This window comes from Esox lucius, chromosome 4 (assembly GCF_011004845.1).
Source record: "Esox lucius isolate fEsoLuc1 chromosome 4, fEsoLuc1.pri, whole genome shotgun sequence".
NCBI lineage: Eukaryota > Metazoa > Chordata > Actinopteri > Esociformes > Esocidae > Esox > Esox lucius.
The window spans coordinates 9,547,256-9,566,028 of NC_047572.1; the positions used below are offsets into that span (position 1 = coordinate 9,547,256).

The 18,773-nt window shown below is 39.4% G+C and overlaps 1 protein-coding gene across 2 annotated transcripts; it reads right to left on the reverse strand.

Moving 5' to 3' along the window:
* Positions 1-7,467: 7,467 nt before the first annotated feature.
* On the reverse strand, positions 7,468-18,070 carry qdpra (quinoid dihydropteridine reductase a). 2 transcript variants are annotated; one of them, XM_010897191.3, is made up of 7 exons: positions 17,939-18,070; positions 17,547-17,639; positions 16,628-16,724; positions 16,246-16,386; positions 12,614-12,722; positions 11,437-11,520; positions 7,468-8,270 (listed from the first exon to the last, which is right to left on the reverse strand). In XM_010897191.3, the coding sequence occupies exons 1-7, from the start codon at positions 18,020-18,022 to the stop codon at positions 8,168-8,170; spliced, it is 711 nt and encodes a 236-aa protein (XP_010895493.1). In that variant the 5' UTR covers positions 18,023-18,070; the 3' UTR covers positions 7,468-8,167. The 2 variants fall into 2 exon arrangements, with proteins under 2 accessions (XP_010895493.1, XP_019900762.1); XM_020045203.2 differs by lacking the exon at positions 17,939-18,070 and adding an exon at positions 17,832-17,894.
* Between the last annotated feature and the right edge of the window lie 703 nt (positions 18,071-18,773).

Genomic DNA, 18,773 nt, shown 5'->3' on the forward strand with positions numbered 1-18,773 from the left:
GGGACCCCAAAGATCATTTACCCAGGGTTCCATTCTATTCTATGTCTCTGATACAAACAAAATAATATGTACAATTGTAAATCACAGTTTATTACAGTTTTTTTGTACATAAAAAAGTATATAGATAAAAGACAAAAGAAATATCGACACACCTAGACAGGCCCACAGACACAAAGAACTCAGGACGCTGTGAGGGACACAGACACCTGTGAAGGAGTACAGCCATCAACAGGAACCCTTCGTACAGAAACAAGTATTAGGGCTGTTATAAAGGGGTCTTGGGTTACATCAGGTGCTTCCGGAGGGCTTTCCAGAGATGGGGATGATCAAGCTGAAAGCCTCATCCCTACGGATGGAGCCTGATCCAGGGGATGTGGAGGAGCAGGCCATCTCTTGCCCTGAGAGTGTGGTCAGGGCAACGGAGGGAGATTTCAAGGGTCACAGCAGTGAAACACATTGGAAAAGATGTGGGTGGATTGATTTCCTGCCTGTTGGGCCTTGTCCAGGGACTCCCCCCGGGTAGGGCCACAGTGTCGCCGGACCCCCCCGTCTCAGTTCCAAGGTCTTACGCTGCTATACCATTGTGCTGGGGGATTGGGTCAGTTCTCCTTCCCCACTAAGTTCTCCTTCTCCACTATAAATCATTGTTCCCAGTCACCTCCCGTTTTAAACTTTAGGAGGACATGAGGTCCTGGTCCATACCTGCGGAGTACCTAGTTTGGGGGGCCCGTTGCTGTCCCTGTCCTTGTCCATTTGGTCATACTTCTGACCTAGTCTAAATTTAAATGGACTCTGGATTCAGCCCACATGCATTTATTAATTATTCCAATGGGACTCTTAATATCTCACCTGGCACAGCCAGAAGAGGACTGGTCACCCCTCTGAGCCTGGGTCCTCTCTAGGTTTCTTTCAACACTACTGTTGTTTGCTACTTGGGGTTTAAGGCCGGGTGTTTCTGTAAAAGTACTTTGTGACATAATCAAATACATTTGATTGATTGATTGATTGAAAAGACACCTGGGAGTATTGTGTAATGAGAAATGTCTGATGAGGATGGGTAGAAGTGTATTCAATGAAGAAGAGTGTCTGGCCACACCAAGTCTCCAACAGGCCCTTGGTGGTGTTAATCAGGGGTCCGGCATAACATTTGCTTCTCTAAAGTTCTGGAACACCAGGTATGGGCCATCCATCCCACCCTCAGCTCACCTGGAGAGGTGTGAAACTCTGATTGAACTGGAATGTAACTAAACGCATGATATTGTAGACATTTATCTGTAGTGTTTGGATTTCCCTTGTTCCCCCTGAAGTGGTGACTATTCTGATGCTTTATTGTACTGTACAGGTTATGGATCAAACTTCACAAGAACACTGTACGACTGACAACAACATGCAGCAAAAGCCAATTCATTCTGTAATTTTGCATTGGTTAAGTGGGACAGTTCTGTTGTGTTTATTGTGTTAGCCAAGGTAAAACATTGCTAATCATTATTTGGGGGAGTATTTTAGATATGTCTGCTGTTAGGATAAATAACCATACTTCAAACAATGATTTGAGTTTGTTCTAGTTAAAGAGACCTCCCACCACATTGTGTTGTAGTACTATTTAGGAGTTTGTTTTTGTTAAAACACCTCCCAACACGTTGTGTTGTAGTACTATTTAGGAGTTGTTTTTGTTAAGGAGACCTCCCAGCACGTTGTGTTGTAGTACTATTTAGGAGTTTGTTCTAGTTAAAGAGACCTCCCACCACATTGTGTTGTAGTACTATTTAGGAGTTTGTTTTTGTTAAGGAGACCTCCCAACACGTTGTGTTGTAGTACTATTTAGGAGTTTGTTTTTGTTAAGGAGACCTCCCAACACGTTGTGTTGTAGTACTATTTAGGAGTTTGTTTTTGTTAAGGAGACCTCCCAACACGTTGTGTTGTAGTACTATTTAGGAGTTTGTTTTTGTTAAGGAGACCTCCCAACACGTTGTGTTGTAGTACTATTTAGGAGTTTGTTTTTGTTAAGGAGACCTCCCAACACGTTGTGTTGTAGTACTATTTAGGAGTTTGTTTTTGTTAAGGAGACCTCCCAACACGTTGTGTTGTAGTACTATTTAGGAGTTTGTTCTAGTTAAAGAGACCTCCCACCACGTTGTGTTGTAGTACTATTTAGGAGTTTGTTTTTGTTAAGGAGACCTCCCAACACGTTGTGTTGTAGTACTATTTAGGAGTTTGTTTTTGTTAAGGAGACCTCCCAACACGTTGTGTTGTAGTACTATTTAGGAGTTTGTTTTTGTTAAGGAGACCTCCCAGCACGTTGAGCCGTTAAACGAGTTAGTGGATTGTTAGTGGATGCTACTAGATTTTTTGTCCTTGTTTACCATTAAATCATACATGACATTTGTTTGAATAGGAAATAAAGCAAAATGAATAGGAAAACCTTGTCATTGACAAGGTTAGAAATAATGATTTTTAACTGAAATTATAATTGTGTCCTTCAAACTTTGCATTTGTCAAAGAATCCTCCATTCACAGCAATTACAGCCTTTCAGACCTTTGGCATTCTAGTTAATTTGTTGAGGTAATCTGAAGAGATTTTACCCCATACTTCCTAAAGCACATCCCACAAGTTGGATTGGCTTGATAGGCACTTCTTACATACCATACGGTCAAACAGCTCAACAGGGTTGAGATCCGGTGACTGTGCTGGCAACTCCATTATAGACAGAATACCAGCTGACTGCTTCTTCCTTAAATAGTTCTTGCATAGTTTGGAGCTGTGCATTGGGTCATTGTGCTGTTGTTGGAGGAAATTGGCTCCAATCAAGCGCTGTCCACAGGGTATGGCATTGCGTTCCAAAATGGAGTTCCAAAAAGATCACCTTTCCCCTATACAATTGGATTCATGTAGATGCTATTCTCCAAACAACGGTACTGAAATCGATGTACATAGTAATGGGGAACCTCACTTCATCCACCACTAATGTGTAGCGCCCACCCGGGTGACGCACAGTGACCAATTAAGGCCCAAACCCTCTCCGCACACGGCTATGCGTCGGAAAGGTCGCACCGTAGGGACCAAACAAAAACCCTGAAGTTTTATTTGGCAAATGCACATTCCCCGTTCCCACGTAGACAAATGGGCGAACATCAATTTAAACCGTTTCACTCTGACGGATGGACTTTTATAGCCCTTCCACTCTAAATAAATAAAACAAACAATAACCCATATATATTACTCTTGTTCCGTCAACCCGCAGTTAATATATCGTCCTATTGCCTTAGCGGCTATGCATGTGAATGCAAATAGAACCTAGGCCAATTATTAGGCCTTTGGTTTAAACTCTGCTATTTCTCATAGCGAGCTCGAGGAGCTGTGGTTGTAAGGCTTAAGCCCCGGTGATGACAAACACTCTGTAATAAATCACCAGGCTTGGAATTAATAGAAGAGAACAAAGGTGGCGTTCGCTTGCGCTGATATATACTTATGCAGGGTGGCGGGGCAATTCATCTAGATGTGTTGCGTGAGGGCCCCGGGCACAGTCAACACGTCCCAGCCGCATACATTAGCTTATGATGTTGTAGAGTGATTGCCCATGGGAGTACACAGTCATTGTTTATCACAGAGAGCATTTCACTTGATCAAAGATACCTCCTTGTGATAATCCATGTTGTTCTCATTGTCAAGGAGCTATCTTGACAGAATGCTATCTAGTCGTCGTTCCTGCGTATTGTACGGGAGGCCTATGGGGATCTGCTGTTTCGTCTCGTCGTAGTGTTACAATGAAGGTTTGTAAAGATGGCGGCCCCCGTGTCCTTTTTGTGCTGTATTTGCTTTACATTCTGTCACGGCAGTACGTTACATGTTGTGTACATCGTTTCTATTAATTAATCATTTGTAATTAATTAGGAAGGATATTCAGAACTTTCTCCAGCAACCTGACCTGGTCAATTCCTATTCAATTAAAAGGCCAATCAAAAACAACTCATACATTTACGCCCAGGTCTCATTGAAGCGCCCCTTTTTTCTCTACATGCTGGCGGGATTGTGATGAAGCGCGTGTCAATGATGTGTCTTGCCTAGAGGTCCTGCATTTACCAAATGTCACTGATTGGCCAGATGGTGGCACTAAAACAAACCAATGGCAAATCGGTGGACGTGTGAACCAAAACTGGATGATCGCCTGGTCTGATGAATCAAAGAGACGGTAGAGTCAGAAATGGTTGGGAACCACGTGAATCCACCCTGCTTGTGTCAACGGTAAAGCCTTGCGGTGGTGTAATTGTGTAGTGGTGTATCGTACCTATGCTTTCTTTCTGACCATGTGTATCCCTTCATAGCCACAGTACGCATGCTTTAAAATGGAGACTTCCAGCAGGACAATGTGCCAGTTCACTGATCACGCATCATCCAGCTGGTTCCACGAACATGACGGTGACTACTCCAGCATCCTGCACAGTCCCCAGATCTCAATCTAATAGGGCACATTTGGGATGAGGTGCAACTGGACAGCGGGATGATTGTGTGGCCGGAAAAATCGGCAGAGTCTGCTTGATTCTATGGCGTCAACATGGAGAAACGTCCCTAAGGTGAATCCACGCCACAAAGAAATAGAGCTGGGACATGCAAGGGACCACATAATGGGATATTAGAACGGTAGTCATACTTGTCGATAGGACATCTACTGCGATTCTCACAATTCTTGCAATTCTGTATTTTATAACACCATGCTTATCCGTTCAATGGTACTTCCGAAGACAATATTCTGCCAAAATCCTATACTATAATAAAACCATGTCAATCATTTACTCCAAACGGTCCATGTTGTATTACTGGTATTTTCTATGTGAAAAATGAACGCGACAGGATTACATGTTGGGATTATCCAGCCCAAACAACACATTCCTTTCATATGCATAGTAAAATAAGACAAATATATGACAAAATATATGTTTTTGCATTTCGTAGTTACACAACTCAGACTACAACACACCCCAAACAGGCTCTGGCTGGCCACTATTTTATCTTAGTGGCAAACACAATAAGACAAAGCCGCTCTGGTTGTCATACTGCCTCACATGGTTGCTAAGCAAATGTTACTCCCAATGCACTGCGCGTCCCATTGACAACCTACGGATAACAACACCACTGTTTGTGATTACAATTCCAATGAGTTTTCCCGTTTCCCGAAAAGCATCTGAAAGCAGGGAGAGAATGAAAATGTGAAAACTGCTAGGAAGTATTTCATCTAAACTAAATATATACTTTGTCTTAACGATATAGACAAAGGGATGTGTTATAAATAAGTATGTTCGCTCATAACATCTACTGGCTGATTTGACAATGTGGAGCGGATAGATAAAACACGCGTACTAACAAAAAAGGATTTTGGGATTTGTGAACCGATTTCAACATTGTCAAAAATAATACTGCGATAGATCACTGTATACATTCTCCCACCATCCCTCCAAAAAACTGTTTTGGACTGTGTGGTGTAAGGTACTAGATGAGCGTACCTAATAAAGTGGCCACTGAGAGTATTGTCACTTATTAAGAGATTGTTAATTCTGTTTGAGCCTAAAACAAACACTACAATAACAAATCCATTGCAGATCAGCCTTTGAAAGACTAGGCTGACTATCGTCCAGATTTGTCCAGTTCTGGGTTTGTGGTGACTCCTTGTGGTTGCACGCCTGGTTACCCCTTGTATTCTCCATAGATGAGTCCATAACAGACAGACTTCAATATTCAACGTTTGCCCCAGGATAAACCTAAGTGCAAGACTACACCAATGCTTTGAGGAATATGTACCGTCATTTCACTGTCACCTGTTTTCAGGGTGCTGGACAGGTAGCCCGATTAGATGAATGGATACAAACACCAGAAAGGAATAGCAGTGGTTTTCACTATGTGCACACCACAGCAGTACACAGTGGAAAACCAGGGCAGCCCCCCATGCTCAGCGCACCTTGAACATCAGACGGAATACGAACAAAAAACTGTCCACCTGACTATTTCTGTATACTTTCTAACAGCCAATTATAATAAACATTTTGTGTGTGAAAATAACAGAGTTAACCCACATTTTAACTCAGTGCCAGGAGTGGAGAAAAATTATTTGCATGTTTAGCTTTTCGTGGCTAGGGACCATCAAGTAAAAGTGCTATTGTTGTCTGCTTCTTTAAAATAAATGACAATAAAACAATACAAGGCCTAATACATCATAAAATAATGTATTACAACCTAACGGAAATCGTATCAGAAAAATATTCGATCGTTTTCCCTGCTTTTAAAAAATATTTCTCCTCTTCATAGAGTTATTGCAGTTTCTCACTGGCTCTTTAACGCCTTTGCCCCAGAGAAGCAGAGATGAAAAAGAAAACTTTACAGATGTCAACAACCTACATGTAAACGACAGGTAGAAGGATTTAGTACATTATTTTGTTGAGCAAGGATTTTCTTAGTCTTTCACAGTGTCTGTAGCAATTGGTGATATGGCAATAAAGTGATTTGGCCAGTCAACTTGGATTGTTCTGTTTTAATAGAAGCCTAAAATGCGATAACAAACCTTTCAATGTGTGATGGTCATTGTAAAAATGTTCAACATAGTTTTTGGATTAATGAAATTGTTTGTGAATTCATATTTAATTATGTGCTTATTTCCGTACATGTGCTTATCTCAGCAGTGCTCTCCCAGGCAAGGAAAATATATTTGAGCCGTAAAATATGCTCCTTCAAGCGAGCCTCGCTTTGCAGATAAAGCCTTCGTTTGCGGTGTAGCATGTCTTATTGATTACCATGAATTGTTCAACTGTATCTCACATTTTGGAAAACGTTGTGATGCTGTGACAACATTGGACTAGTTTTACCATAACCCTGACTTACTTTTATTGTACCAACAGAGGTTTATACCACTAGACAAACGTTAAATTCAAACCTACCACTGGGAGATCATGTTGCTAGTTGAATAGACCACATCAAACCAGACTGCAGTTTTACTCATGGCAATTATGTTGTTCTCCTTATTGTATCTTATTATGCTCAATCTTTATGATACTGACTGAAGTTCATTTACAAACAATTAATCTAGGCCCGGCATTTATTTGATTCAAGCATGTATATGCTGAAATGTGTGCCGATCCGTGACTTTTAATCGGGCCAGTCAGCTATTTGAGACTAGCCGCTTAATTGAAGTTTTATGGTAGTCTAATTTTAATTGTTCTCACTAATTGGTTCAGAGAGGAGGGACATGTTCACTGTTCCCTTGTTCAACTTATGGTCATTGTAATGTATGTGTTGACGTTTCTACATAGTCCTGTGTCAATTTATTTTGTTACCAACATAATATACATATTTCTGTAGGACAGCATTTTATAATTTGATTGGCAAGATGAGAGATGTTATCTCAGAGCACCACCTGCTGGTGAAAGCTATACTGTATAATAGGAAATGATCATAAACAAGACTTCACAAGACAAGCCAGATAAATGTTACTAGTTGACAGGTATTTCTTTATTGATAGGTAAATAAGTCCAGATATGTGTTTAATATAAACTGTTTAATAAGGATGTTGTAGTATTTTGACTGTTTCTAACACATTACGAAACTATTAATTGGTTACTTTGGATTTTATTCCAATTGAGAAAGGTCACAAAAATAAAAACAATTTGTAATGAGATACGGATAATAGTACTTAGAGAGCACATTGTTACCAAAAATGCACATGCACATCATTGATAACTCGACACAATAATACAAAACATATAGTAAGGCCACTCAATTGAAATGCATTGTACGTTCGACAGTATGACAGCGGCTTACTTCATCTTTGGATGCCATCAATTATGTTGTAAAAGAGGGCCTAAGTTACAGAGCTAAAAAGTAGTAAATGTACATACGATTTATGTTTCCTCTGCAATTGTTTGATTCAACCACTAGATGGTGGAATTGGACTACGAGGGAAAGCATCCCTGCTCACCTTTCAACTACTTCAGTCATTCTGATTCCACTCCTCTTTCCCTACCTCTCCCATTCCCCTCCCTCCTCTTCCTCCATCTCTGTCTACCCATAAATCTTTCTGCTTCATCCTGGCTTGATAAACCATACCTCAGTTCTCCTTCTCCTTCTGACTCACTTCGACCCTCCCTGCTACTGCTTTTCTCCCCCTCTACACCTCTCTCTCCTTTAATGCATTGGCAGGGCCTGGGTCTCGCCTCCCGAGGTGGTGAGCTGTATCAGACTGCCAGAAGCAGGACGATCCTCACCGGTGGCCCAACGGAAGAAAGTTCTAGAAGATGGAAAAATAAGTCTATGAGACGGCTGGATGTTGGTACTTTGGGTACTAGCAGTCCAAGGGACCAATCTTTGGCCAGTAACCACATCATAACCCCCCCCCGCCCTGATATTGTTTCTTGTGTGTGTGATCAACAGCCAATGTGTACTTTTTCAATTGGAGTTATGATAACGGGTCAAAAGATGGGTAAGACTGATTGTTCAATCTGAAGCAGTCAAACGTCAAGGAGGATCATCAGGCAATAGCTGCATAAGATCTTCTGCATAGAAAAATCACAGATGATTTTATTTTCAACACAGTTTGATTTATTGGATAGTCCTGTCCGCTTTCTTCCAATGAGTCAAAGTGTTCCAGAGTATTATCTTTCCGGAATGGAGTCCATATATTTTGCAGAAACATCAAAGTTTATCTTGTTTTTACTTTTATCTATGCAGGGAAAACCAACAAAGCTCCAGCCAGATATACTGTAGGTGAGATTGGAAACTCAGTTGGGATAGTATTAACATCAGTTGGTTACGTTTCATTGGTTGTCAATGGGCTGTGCTGTGTATTTTAAGCTCTTGTTCAAAGAGACAATGGAATTCAGTTAGGCTCTACCTCAAATACCGAAACAGTTTCAGAAATCTGAACAAGAAAATTCAAATAAATATTTCCAGAGATCAGAGATATTTAATTTATAACACTGCATATTTTTTATTAAATGAAGTTTGGACATCACCTACATTGTAGGTGCATTTTCTTGACTCGTATACTGACTGGCTGTGAGGGATTTTTCTAAATTGTCTTAGCAACTGAAACATGTTACATGTCTGTATTTTGTGTATGTATTATTGCCGTAATATTAATTGTTGTAATATACTGTAGGGCTCAACTGTAAAAACAGAACCTAGGTCTCAGTTTGATTCCCCTGTATATAGGTAAAATGAAAGAAAAAAACTGCATAAAAAGCATGTTAACCACCGATATTTTTACAGGCAAAACATATTAGTAAATTCCACCAATCACTGACTAATGAGATGCAGTGATGACTATTACACGTTATCGGTGAAAGCGAATAGCGCTGTAGTAGACTGCTCCTCCTGAAACAAATGATCTCCTTGTGCATCATGCCGCAAATTCAGGTGACATATTTTACAAGCGTTTTGTTTGACATAGAGCGTAGAGCAATGTATCTTCATCCAGCTTCCCAAAAAACAGTCCAGCAGAATTAGATCACATTTGTAAGGAGTCATGGCAACCATGCAAAACTATAGCCAAAATTGGCTAACATGCATAGCCTGGGTGATAAGCGACCATTACCCATTACCTTTAGTTCTTTGAACTATATAAAACATTTTTTGCTTTTCTCAAAACATTTTACATTGCTGACTAACAACGTGCAGTAAAGTTACTAAGTGTAAACTAGTTAAAGTTAGTACTATTACTAGATACACGAGCAGGTAACGTTAGCTTGCATTAGCTACAAATGTAGATAATATACAATTACAAAATACATTGGCTGGATGGAAATGGGTTTGCTATAGCACAGCTCTGGAAAAAAGGCTACATAACGTGCCACGTTCTGCACGGCACGAGGGTTCAATGCTGTTGATAACGTCTATGGAAATGTATTTTTACAGTCGAAACTGTTTGTGTGTGAGTGTGACCTCGAAGTGTTATGAATATTAATGATAAAGTGCACGCCCATGGTATAGGCTAAACTCTCTAAAGAGGCGATAAAATGAACATCTATCAGCATTTTCATATAGTTATTGGCCATTATTCCAGTTCATATCTTGATGGGTGATTAACATGATACTTAACTAACACATCTGAACAAATCCAAGATTTGATGTCCAGTTTAGAGGCACTTTAAGGGAAAGATATTATCCATATATAAATGTCAGCTTCTTAACTGGTTTATCCGTATGTTTCTTGTAATAGCCTTCCCAATCCAAACGCCCAGATATTAATAGAAAGGAATGTGATTGATGAGAGTTTTTTTTGCTTACAATGTGTAAACATTTTGAATCTACAAGGGGCGTTTGTAGGGGAACAAAGTCAGTGGCAGTTCTCACATAGCTTGGTCAACATTAGGATCAATGGCCTACATAACCATATCGTCTGCACACAGTTGTTACAGTTCCCAATATTGGACCCCTATGGTACACATTTCGTAATGTCGGGGGAACTTGACATAGCACCGTCTGAAAGCACACACACAAGTGAAAGACTTCTACAGTGCAGTGGACATGGTTGTCTTGTATAGGAGTACACTTTTTGAGAGCTGGTTGGGATTTGGAATTCTAGAATAAAGCAGTGAGACATAAAATGCCTAAATACTGATGCCTATGAGTGTGGAATTATACATAGAATGTATAGGACATCGCTGAAGTGTGATTTTAATTATCTTGTAAACCATTGACGTATTTTAACAGCAACCACTTCATGAGACAGACTATTCAAGGGCTAAAGTCAAATTTCCTTCTCCAATCCACCAAATTCACATTTGAGAAGTAGAAAAGTGTATTTCAAATGTTAATTGAATTTCCGTTTCCACTGCTTCTATTTATGCTTCCAAATTCTCATCTGTTCCCACTGTTAATCTGCAGGGGTTAATGTTGTCCAACCCTTCTGGGATTATGAAACTGGATCAAATCCAATCTAATCTGTAACATGATGCAGAGCAGAGACAGGGGACTTTCTAAACTGGCACAAAAACACAAACTTTTGGGTGTCCATAGAAAACAACAGACAAAAAAGTCTGACATAAACAAAAGCATGTCAAATAAATAGGCACGTCTATCCATTAATTTGTGTAAAACTGTGCAAGCTCAAAGAACACGTGGTGCCTTAAGGAATTCCACTTCTGAGTTGTTGACTTTAAAACTTGTGAACTGTTCTATCACAGTTGTATTCATGAATTTAATATTTTTATAATGTTCATTATCAGTGTACTCTTTAAGCCATAATGTGATGGCTGGCCTTTTCACTTACGTGTATGCACTCACTTAAATAAAAAAATAATACAATCTGATTTGAAACAGGAATAAAAAAGAACCTTGTATATTCTAAACCTTTGCATTAATGCATCTAACAAAAATATTATATTACACAGAAACAAAGCTCAAGATGAACTAAATATCAGTAAATAATCCACCCTCCACAACATCCCACTTACTCTGAAATGTACTCCAGCGGTGTCCAGGAACCAAAGTCTGCGTCAGGCATGAACCTCCGGTTCATTGGAGTATCCAAGGTTACCCTGTGTAATCAAGTCACATGATAACGTTCTGGCAGTAGTAAGACCTGACTGCCAGAGGCCTAAAGCTCTGGCCCCAAACCAATTTTAACGGTCCTGTGTAAGCCTCTTGTCTGAAGATTAAAACACAACAGCAGAGCTAAAGCTTACATCACTGTTGACTTATTTACCAGCCAGCAAGCATCCAACAACCTCTTTGATGAAGGCATTTAAATACTTCTGTTGAGAATGATCTTTTCTGAAGATGGCATAGCCCAATTTGCCCAGTTTATCAAAAACAAGAAAAGAGTCCTATAGCAACAGGAAATGTTAAACGGATTATAATTGGATAATACGTAAAAAATGTGGGGGGTTGACAGATATTTTGTTAGGGCAAAGGGTGTATGCAATGTTAACATGGATTTTTACAAATGTTAGAAGCCTATTTAAACATTGAATAAATACCCTCAAGTTTCCAATTCCTACAACCACTGGATTGTAAAATTAAGAAATGTTTCCATCTACATTCTTGCATAGTTGACACATGATGTTACATGTTATATCTGTTGTATTAGTTTGGGTGTTTGAGTTTGTGCAGTTCTACAGCTTTTCGAAGAGGCACATTTGCTGTGAATTAAGGAACCCTTCTGCTATATGCATTGTTAGCACAGGACAAACTGCAAGTCATGGTGTAATGCTAACCATATGTGACAGCTAGTTGTAGCCTGGGAGGCGGCCTCATTCCAACTTCATGTTAGTGGAATGTACCAAACAGAGCTCTGAACATACTGACCAATAATCATGGATACATGCTTCTCATGGTGACATTGCACATTTTTTTTACATGCAGTGGTTAATCAATTACACAGTAAAAACTGAAAGCTACCTATTCGTGAGTACAAAAAGGAGTGAGGGAGGTTTCATTAAGAGAATTCAAATTCACCTGAAAATGTTATATGATGAACTAAAACTGTCAATCTATTCCTCCTAAAATGACACTCAACTTCCAATGACTATTTCCATTGAGTGCTGTTTTTTCCTATTCCCATTCATAATGAATAAGTCAAACTGTAATAATGACAAACAGAATCTTTGGCAGGAAACAGGATTGACTCACGGTAGTATGGCCACTGCCACTGCTCCAGGAGGCATACCACTGTCTTCCCCCGCCAAACTCTGGCACAGCTGATGGACTGCCGCCTTGGCCATGCCATAGCCCACCATGCCTGAGAGGAAAGCAGATGGACACGTGAAGAGAATGTGGGGGATAAAGGACAGATAGTGAAACGTGGGGACTGGTTTAGTTACTTGTGGTTAATTGTGGACATCTGCGCGGTATCTCAGTTCCTGCTACTAGGTTGAGCGGTTGTCCATTCATCTTAACCAATCTTAAGATGAATGGACTAAGTATAAGTTCCTCTGGAGTCTGGATTTGTCTGACAAATGTTTAGAATGTAAAAATAGCATAATACATTCCAGTCAATTTTACCAATTTTACCAACGGACATGAAAATATTCACAGTAAATTTAAAAAAGTAGATTTGAACAAGGAGGCCCCCCAACCCTGGGGCTCCACCGGATGCCCCCTGTGATCAACCTCCCCAAGCACACAAAAAATATCCCAATCGTAGGAGTCCTTCAAACATGACCACACTGCAAATATGGAGAAAGTTCCTCCTACCATCACATTCGCTGCAGTGTTTCGATGGTATTGTATGTACTGTATGAGCACAAAATCAAGTTATACCATGCCGACACAGGCGGTACAAGACTTTGGGAAGGCGGTCACCTTTGAGTTTTGAATGCTGGAAAAACCCTGTATTTTAGTCACAAAGCAGTAGCTGATATTCCAGAGGAATTTACCGTTATGAGTGCATTTGTTTTTTATTTAGGTCCCCCATGGAAATCAAACCCACAACCCTGGTGTTGCAAAGCACCATGCTCTTCCAATGGAGTTGCACATGGATGGATGCACAAGCCCTAGATAGGAGTGTCTGCTAAATTACTGAAATGTTTCACGTGAAACTATGATATTGGTGATGCACATTCACTAAACACATAATTTAGTGCCCATACATGATGGACAAACGTGTTGGGTGCTTTGGGCTCAGTTCAAGAGAAGCCTGCTTGCTCCAGAGATATTCTTTTTTACTTCCCATTAATGTTTCTGTTTATAGCATCTGGAAGCAATAGGCAGAGTTTTCTACCAAAACACTTAATTCAAGAATGTAATATGTTCTCCACACGCTCAACGAATGGAAGACACATGCCACAGCTACCTTTGAGGAACTGACCAATAAGAGAAAGAGGTGGAGTTAGATCAACATTGTCGTTTTCCCCCGGCACAATACTTATAAACTGAAGAACCACGACATATTTCTCCATAGAAAAGTGGCTTTGAGTGGGGATAGACAATCAGTGCCCCAAATTGTCAGCGTAAAAATATTTTATTGAAAATAACTTCATTAATTTCCCCAGATATTTAAAAAGAATATGTAAGGCGACGTCTCCCTGCACTGGAAAATGCTACAGTAGACCTTGTAAGTTTATTGGGTGCATTAAACTTCGTTCAGGATCGTTGAAGCAGACATGCCGACTATATGACACAGTGCAATCTGTCATCCGACCCAACACAGATTCTAGTAAGTGACTGGAAGACCTGGGCACTGAATTACCTTTGACCGACTGTAAGGATAGCTTTGAGTACATCTGTATTAGTTTTACTGACTACTGGCATTGCCTGATGACAATTTAAGGCCTTGCCATAACAATAGTACAAGAGTACTCCAAGAGAGCAGTTCATGGGTACCTCTCCCCTGTGAGACAAACACTATGGAGTGGCACACTACTTTATTTTATTCTTTGTCCTATTTTGCGTCCCTACTGGTCTGGAATTTTTAAGATCTTGTCTTTGGTTTGGTTCACCGTAACCTGCTGTTGGTTGTTTTGAGAGGGTTGGAAGAACTACCAGGTTTTGCCAGATAATGTGAAACATCTAAGAAAGAGGTTGAATGTAAGGCTTTTAGCTTCTCTTCCCTTTTTTACTGTGTCCATTCTGTTTGAATGTAATGGTCAGTATTTTCTACTCCAGAATGTCAATGTCATTCTGTTTGGGTTGAATACTTTTTTGTGTTCCATTGTTCTCCATGTTATAGAAGCACCTGCATCTTTGGATTTTTTTTTACCTGTTATCTATTATTTCACAATGAAACACATTTGAAACAGAATGAATTTCCCTAAAGAGGCTTCCGAATGTGTCCTGAATCACTCACACATAAAAACATAAGCTATGTGAGGGTCCAATCTGACATGACGGTATGTCTGGAATTTAGCTTACTGTTCGTCTGCATCTTAGTCTGGCTTAGCAAGACTAGCTGTCCTGACACCACTGGTCACCAAACTGCTCAAAGGCAGTATATTGACTATTAAGAACTTAGTAAAGCTGGTATAGAATGTCTTTAGATCTGACAAACTATCAGCTAGTAAATCACTAAGTACTAATATGAAGCTAAGATATCAGGTTTTGTTTTTTTTGTCAGTAGAAACAAAGCGTTTGCATGTCAAATAAGTGCATTTGGGGTACCTTTGTACCAGTTTATATGAAAGGCTTTAAGGATGCATTTTGAAAACTCACACACAAAAAGGCAGCTTTAAGCATTGTCAGACATGAACTTGAACTATAATTTAGAAAGTCGGTACATCTTGTGGGTTAAATCATAGACCAAGTAAATACAGCGTTACTTTCATCAATATCAAAACCTTATAGGTATTTATATGTTAACAAATCATGTAATTGACATACCACTGTCAAAAGTTGTAATTTTAAACTAAATCCCCAGGGGAAATCTCTTGATTGTCTGGTGTAGCCCTTGATGCCACATTAAGCTACAGTTCAATAGGGGAGCAGTGCTACATGCTCTAACCATGTCCACATGCTGAGGGAGCAAAATTCTGTTGACTCATTCTCCTCCCTGTTCTGGCAGCCAATGAGAGCGGTGGCTTTGTAGCGACTGCTGATTAGGGATTTTAAGTGTCCTGGTATTAGAATTTGTATTGTTCTCTGGGTATTCACATGGTAAAACCCCACAGGGATTGGTACAGGGGCTTTGGTCTTATAGGGACTGGCGTGGGGGCTTGGATCTAATTGAAACCAGTTAAATGCATAAAGAGTATGGTCTAAAATACCAGACAGTATGGTCTAAAAAATTTAAAAGATAATTTCCCTCCCCATAATAGTATGAAATCATGAAAATGTCATTACAAATTGTATATTAAATGTATATCTTAACATCACTGTGGGATGAAAAAAAAGCATAATTTACAAAACACAAACATATTTTTTTATACATATCCTGCCTTATTTTCCTAGTAACAGTACAGTATCATTTCTAAACTTCAAGTGCTATCGTAAAGGTTTTCTATTGCATGTTCAGGGGACTTTTAATGGAGTTTACAAACTACCCTGCCATTAATAAATATAATGAACTACATGAATAAAAAATGGCAACAAAAAGTTATGCTCTTTTCATTGGACAGCGACAACATGAAACACTTTGCCCCATTTTTGTTCCCATGCCTCAGGCTTATTTGTATTTCATTGCAACCCATGGGTTCTGTTTTAAAAGTGATGAAATGAGCTGCTGTTTGTTTTGGCTGCCCAAATCGTGACGACAATTGATATTGGCAAACGTCCTTTAAAAATTTTAAGTCTGAATTAAAAGATGCTCAGAACATAGACTGACCACTTACCACTAGTGCCAGACAGTGATGCTTTGGCTCCAGCCAGGGTGAGGAGCCCCCCTTGCTTTAGGTGCAAAGCAGCCAGGTGACTAGAGATGGTCGAAGTCCAAACACTCTGCTTCCACATCATGTCACAGTTTTTGTACAGGTCTAAAACGACATAAAATACAAGGAGACACGTTGCAATAACAAACCAACCCTTGAATGATATTCTACACTGTAGAATGAAACAGAAAAAACAATCTCCCCTATTGAATGCCTAATGTGAATTTCGCCTAAGGGGAAATTGCTTGTAAAGGGGGGTTGATATTTTCAATGGTGATATAGACTCAATGCGGCTGTGTTCAAAATTAACTGATGATATCTCAGGAAAATTCTGTTGAGCTTTAACCTTTGGAGCTGCAATTTCCACCCGCCCATCCGCCTGCCACGCACAAGATGGCTTCAACTTTCTGGTCCCCTAGCAACTGGGCCACATCTGCTGTCACCTGCAAGAACAGATAACAGGCGATTGGAAAGGGCAACAGACTGATTACTTTGCTTATAAAAGATGCCATTTGAAAACATATTTCATCATTTAGAATGCCATCAGTTCTTGGGTTTACTATTTACTTCAAATCTAGCCGCCTCAATAATGAATAAATCAATTCAGCACAGATATTGACAAGTTTTTAGCCATTGAATGAAAATGTAAGTTGATGTGTAATTATCCAGCGTATTGAAAACGGCAAGTCATTGTTTTCCCTTGACAGCAAAGCATTCAATAATCCATAAATGTGAGCATCATATTCTTTGTGATTTTCTCATTGAGCTTCGTCGCTAACACAGATATCAATTCTACATAGCCTCAATCTAAAAACATTAGAGTTACTTGGTAACAGTGCTGGATAAATATTGGACAAAACACGCTGGGTTATTTCGGCCCTCCCAATTGGGTTTCCAACACCTGCTGTGTACTTGGAATTACCAAAATGTTTTGATTTATCCATCAATTGTAATCCATAGGTTATCAAGAGGTTGGATTTATTAGGGGTACGACTTTGAGTTATTTTTGGGAGTAGTTTGTACTATGCGAATGAAACATAATCCTTAAATGTTCAAACATAACATATTTAATCTATTTTTAATAACATTATTATTTACAATTCCTAACAAGGTAGTAATTACCCCAACACCGGGATTTTCAAACGCTGTTGAGAAACTTTCCATTATTCAAATGGAAAGTCTATAATGGCTTCCCTTGACAGAAGAGCATTCAATAATTAATATCTGTCAACATAACCGAGCAGGTGAAAGCGTGATATTCCTACCTGTCCAGCTTGCTCGGTAAATGACTCGGACAACTTAACCAGCACATTCACGTTCGCCTCCTCATTGGCAACGATATCGATGCTTGCTACCCACTGTTGGTGAAGAAAAACAAATAAAGAAACATTAGCATTTAATGAAAAATAAAATGTTATCGAACTATGGTGAAACGTTGACTATTCCACATACAGGTCAGAGTAATTTAGAATTGATTGTTTTCTAATATATCTCGGCAGTCAAAGGAAATATGAAAATTTAGGTTTAGCCTAATTTCCCTGATTGCTTACCATAGCATCTGCAGAAGTGGTAACGATCTGGCGCAAGCGCACAATCATTCGTTTATTCTGTGATATATCCCTTTATTATGAAAAACAATATTTGATATATCACTCACCCATCCTTTAGATTTAAAGTGCTGAACAATTTTGCTACCCAGTGCGCCTCTTCCTCCGTAAACGAGTACCCTATTGGCAGCCATGCGTCCTGTTACTACGCTTCAAGCAATGATGACTATTTCACAAAACGCAACAGCTACGTTGAGAGAGAGGAAGAGCGAGAGAGACTGAGAGACGTAAACCCACCCACGCCATTTGAAAGAGACACATTCATCATAAGAAACGGACCTTTGGTTCAATGGTGTTATTTATTTCCAACTTTCCATTTTTTTTATTTCATTGATTAACACCCAAACAAAACAAGTTGTCAATTCGTCCTGAAAAACCTTTTCAGGACGCTTTCCAATAAATCCATATTGCGTCAGTCAAACGTGGATTTACAGTATGTAATGGCGGAAAAAAATTTACATAGATTTTAGTCAGTGTTACCAATTTCATTTACATCTTTCAGATATAGTGGTGCTTTGAAAAGAGTGGCCACTGACCTGCTACCAACTGTTTTATTAAACCTTGACTCGAGTTTTAAAACACAATAATGTGATGTTAAGGACTATCTCGAAATGTGTTATAAAACCACTCAGTCATATTAAACAAGAATAGAATTCTTGAATCATGAAGAAAATATGCAAGGCAAACCCCAACTGCATAAATGCGTAATAACAATGAATATCTAAGATATTTCTAAATACAGAAATCGCTTGTAATTGTTGGACTAAGGGTCAAGTTTGTACTAGTGCAGCATCTGGTTACATTGCTCTCTCCTACAAATCGATAAACCTTTTTGAAATAACGATTATGTAGACGACGAACAAAGATTCTGTCATTGTTAATGTG

Bases quoted from the DNA above. Each gene is read 5' to 3' on its own strand.
- qdpra (XM_010897191.3), bottom strand. From the start codon at position 18,022: ATGGCTGCCAATAGGGTACTCGTTTACGGAGGAAGAGGCGCACTGGGT. The intron at 16,387-16,627 runs GTTAAAGCTCAA...ATGTCGTTTTAG, and splicing joins TGGAAATTGCAGCTCCAAAG to ACCTGTACAAAAACTGTGAC. The intron at 8,271-11,436 runs GTAAGTGGGATG...TCCATCTTCTAG, and splicing joins CCGCTGGAGTACATTTCAGA to AACTTTCTTCCGTTGGGCCA.